Source organism: Haemaphysalis longicornis, unplaced genomic scaffold, assembly GCF_048455015.1.
Source record: "Haemaphysalis longicornis isolate Haplotype H1 unplaced genomic scaffold, Haemaphysalis longicornis Haplotype H1 scaffold_9, whole genome shotgun sequence".
Taxonomy (NCBI): domain Eukaryota; kingdom Metazoa; phylum Arthropoda; class Arachnida; order Ixodida; family Ixodidae; genus Haemaphysalis; species Haemaphysalis longicornis.
In genome coordinates, this window is record NW_027526460.1 from 51548176 (window position 1) to 51550499 (window position 2324).

General features: G+C 57.0%; 1 protein-coding gene across 1 annotated transcript; it reads right to left on the bottom strand.

Annotated features, from left to right (window-relative positions):
- Positions 1-608: 608 nt before the first annotated feature.
- On the bottom strand, positions 609-2015 carry LOC144153585 (ubiquitin carboxyl-terminal hydrolase 8-like). The gene has a single exon (XM_077685223.1). The coding sequence runs from the start codon at positions 1815-1817 to the stop codon at positions 609-611; it is 1209 nt and encodes a 402-aa protein (XP_077541349.1). The 5' UTR covers positions 1818-2015.
- Positions 2016-2324: the final 309 nt, after the last annotated feature.

Genomic DNA, 2324 nt, shown 5'->3' on the forward strand with positions numbered 1-2324 from the left:
ACCGGTAAACGTCATGAAACTTCAAAATGACGAAAACACACAAAACCGCTTCGTCAACCGGGAGCACATGACCAAAAGTGAAAGCCAATCAGACAAAGCTCACGGCGAATTCACAGTTCGCGGCGAATTTAGTGCGCCTCGAATAGGGCCCTCAATCAGGGTTTTTCTCTGTGTGTCACTACGAGCGGGGCGGTGCTCGTTCTCCTTATTTCACTTCAACTGACGCTAGATGATGTTTGCCCTGAACCAGGAGAAAATAGCCAGCGGCACAATCTTTATGTCACGTAATTAGCAGATGGATGCTTCAGAGAACAGAAATTTTCAGTGAACAAATAGCGCACGATACGTCTTTTCACACACAAAACTCAAAATTAGCGTTTGAGGAAGCGTGTCACCGGGTCGTAACAACAGAATATTGCTGGTCATGCGAATTACAACATACGTTAAGACAAATTTCGAAGAGCGCATGAGCACCAGGAAAGTAGTCTTCTCTAAAAAACACCCAGGTCAGCTCTAAACTCGTCTTCTATAGAGCTGGGCGTTTGGGCAGAACACAAGACATGTGCCGTTAAACTGCTGGTACCACGCACCAACAAACACCACCACAATCACGTCTTCTTGTAGAAGAGCAAATAGGCGTTCTCCATGACCAGCGCCATGCCCAGCTCTTCCTCAATGTCGTCGATGCACTTGACGTCCTCGTCGTCGAACTTGTACCACTTCCTGGTCCTCTCGTCCTCGGCGTACGCCACGTAGTGTCCGTCCTGCGTCGAGCGATTACCGAGGTGCAGCACGACGCCGTACAGCTGGTACTGGGGCCACGTGCCGGGCCCGTTGGGCAGGCACACGTTGCGGCTGGGGATTCCGACGCGGTCGCGCACCTTCCTCGTCTCTCCCGTGCTGCTGTCGTATCGGTAGCGCAGCAGCTGCAGCACCACGACGCTGGGCATCTGCGACAGCATGGTCCGGTGCAACCAGCTCGTGTGCGCGTTCTGGTTGCAGATGGGGCCCGTCTGGTGCTCGTTCTCGCAGTTGGGGTCGCGGCTGTCCATGCGCTTGGCCTCGATGAAGCACGACAGCAGGTCGTAGAGACGCAGCATGATGGGCGCCCCGTTGTTGCCGCTCCTCCGCGCCCGCCACTCGATGGTGATGGGCAGCACGTTGTACTCCTGCGTGCGTACGCTCGTCTTGAGGCACGTGGTGCACTGGTGGATGTCCGCCGTCTGGCCCGTGAAGAGGTGCACGATGGGCGAGTCGTTGGTGCGCTCGTAGTTCTGCCAGCCCTTGTAGGCCACCCGGAGCACGTAGTCGGTGAGCCGCTTGTTCACCTCCGATATGGAACACGGCAGGAACTCGCAGCTGTACTCGTCCGAGCCGCTGGAGCGCGCCGGCTTGTTCTGCGCCGAGCGCTTGCTGTTGAGGATTTTGTGCAGGATGTTCAGCATCGACATGACGAACTCGGCCGCGTCCTGCTGCTCCTGCCTGGCCGGCACCGCGTTCACCAGCTGCGGCATCAGCAGGCGGCACTGGCGGAAGAAGTTGTCCTGCGTCCTCGGCTGCAGGTTCCGGCTAAGGCACTCGCTCTGGAGCGCCAGGAAGCTGCACAAGAAGTCCTCCTCGCCGGGACTCATGACGAGCGTGGCGTTCTCCACCCAGCCGTTGATGAGGTCCTTCATAGAGGGCGTGCGCAGCAGGCACTGCAGCGACGAGATGGCGAAGCAGAGGTTCTGGCCGCGGTTCACCAGTCCCGGGGGCATGCCACTGTGGTTGTCCATGGCGCCCGCGAAGGTGATCTTACGATGCAGCTGGGAGAGCATGTCTTACGACCTCATGGCCTCTCGGCTGGGTGCGAGAAGAGGCGGCGGTGGTGGCCCGGCGCCTAGCCGCTGCCTTCGGGCCCAAGCTCAGCCACGGGCCCCATCACCCCTCGGACGACGCCTCTACCGCAGATGATGATGGCACTGGCGCTGCTTCATTCTCTTTACCTGCTTGCTCATATGGGTGGCGCATAGCAGTGGAAGGGATTGGCCGGAACATAGAAAGCGGTCGTTAATGAGGAATGTAGCGTCAGTGTTCTTACGGTGTGTGATTCATTACACGCCACCAGTGTGCAGGAGGACTGGATATTCAAGGGACCGCCATTTTCGGACCAACGTTGTCCGATTCCTCCTACACGAATGTGCCTTCCCATCGCCCCCTTCAGGGCCGCCGTAAACGACCACTGGAAGAACAATTGGCCGAGACGCTTTAACAGAAATGTTTGTTGAGAGAATGTGAAGAGTATATTTGCTTGTACTAGTCGCCGAGACAAAAATCACTTTAAA

Coding starts and splice junctions, on each gene's coding strand:
- LOC144153585 (XM_077685223.1), bottom strand. CDS start 1,817: ATGCTCTCCCAGCTGCATCGTAAGATCACCTTCGCGGGCGCCATGGAC.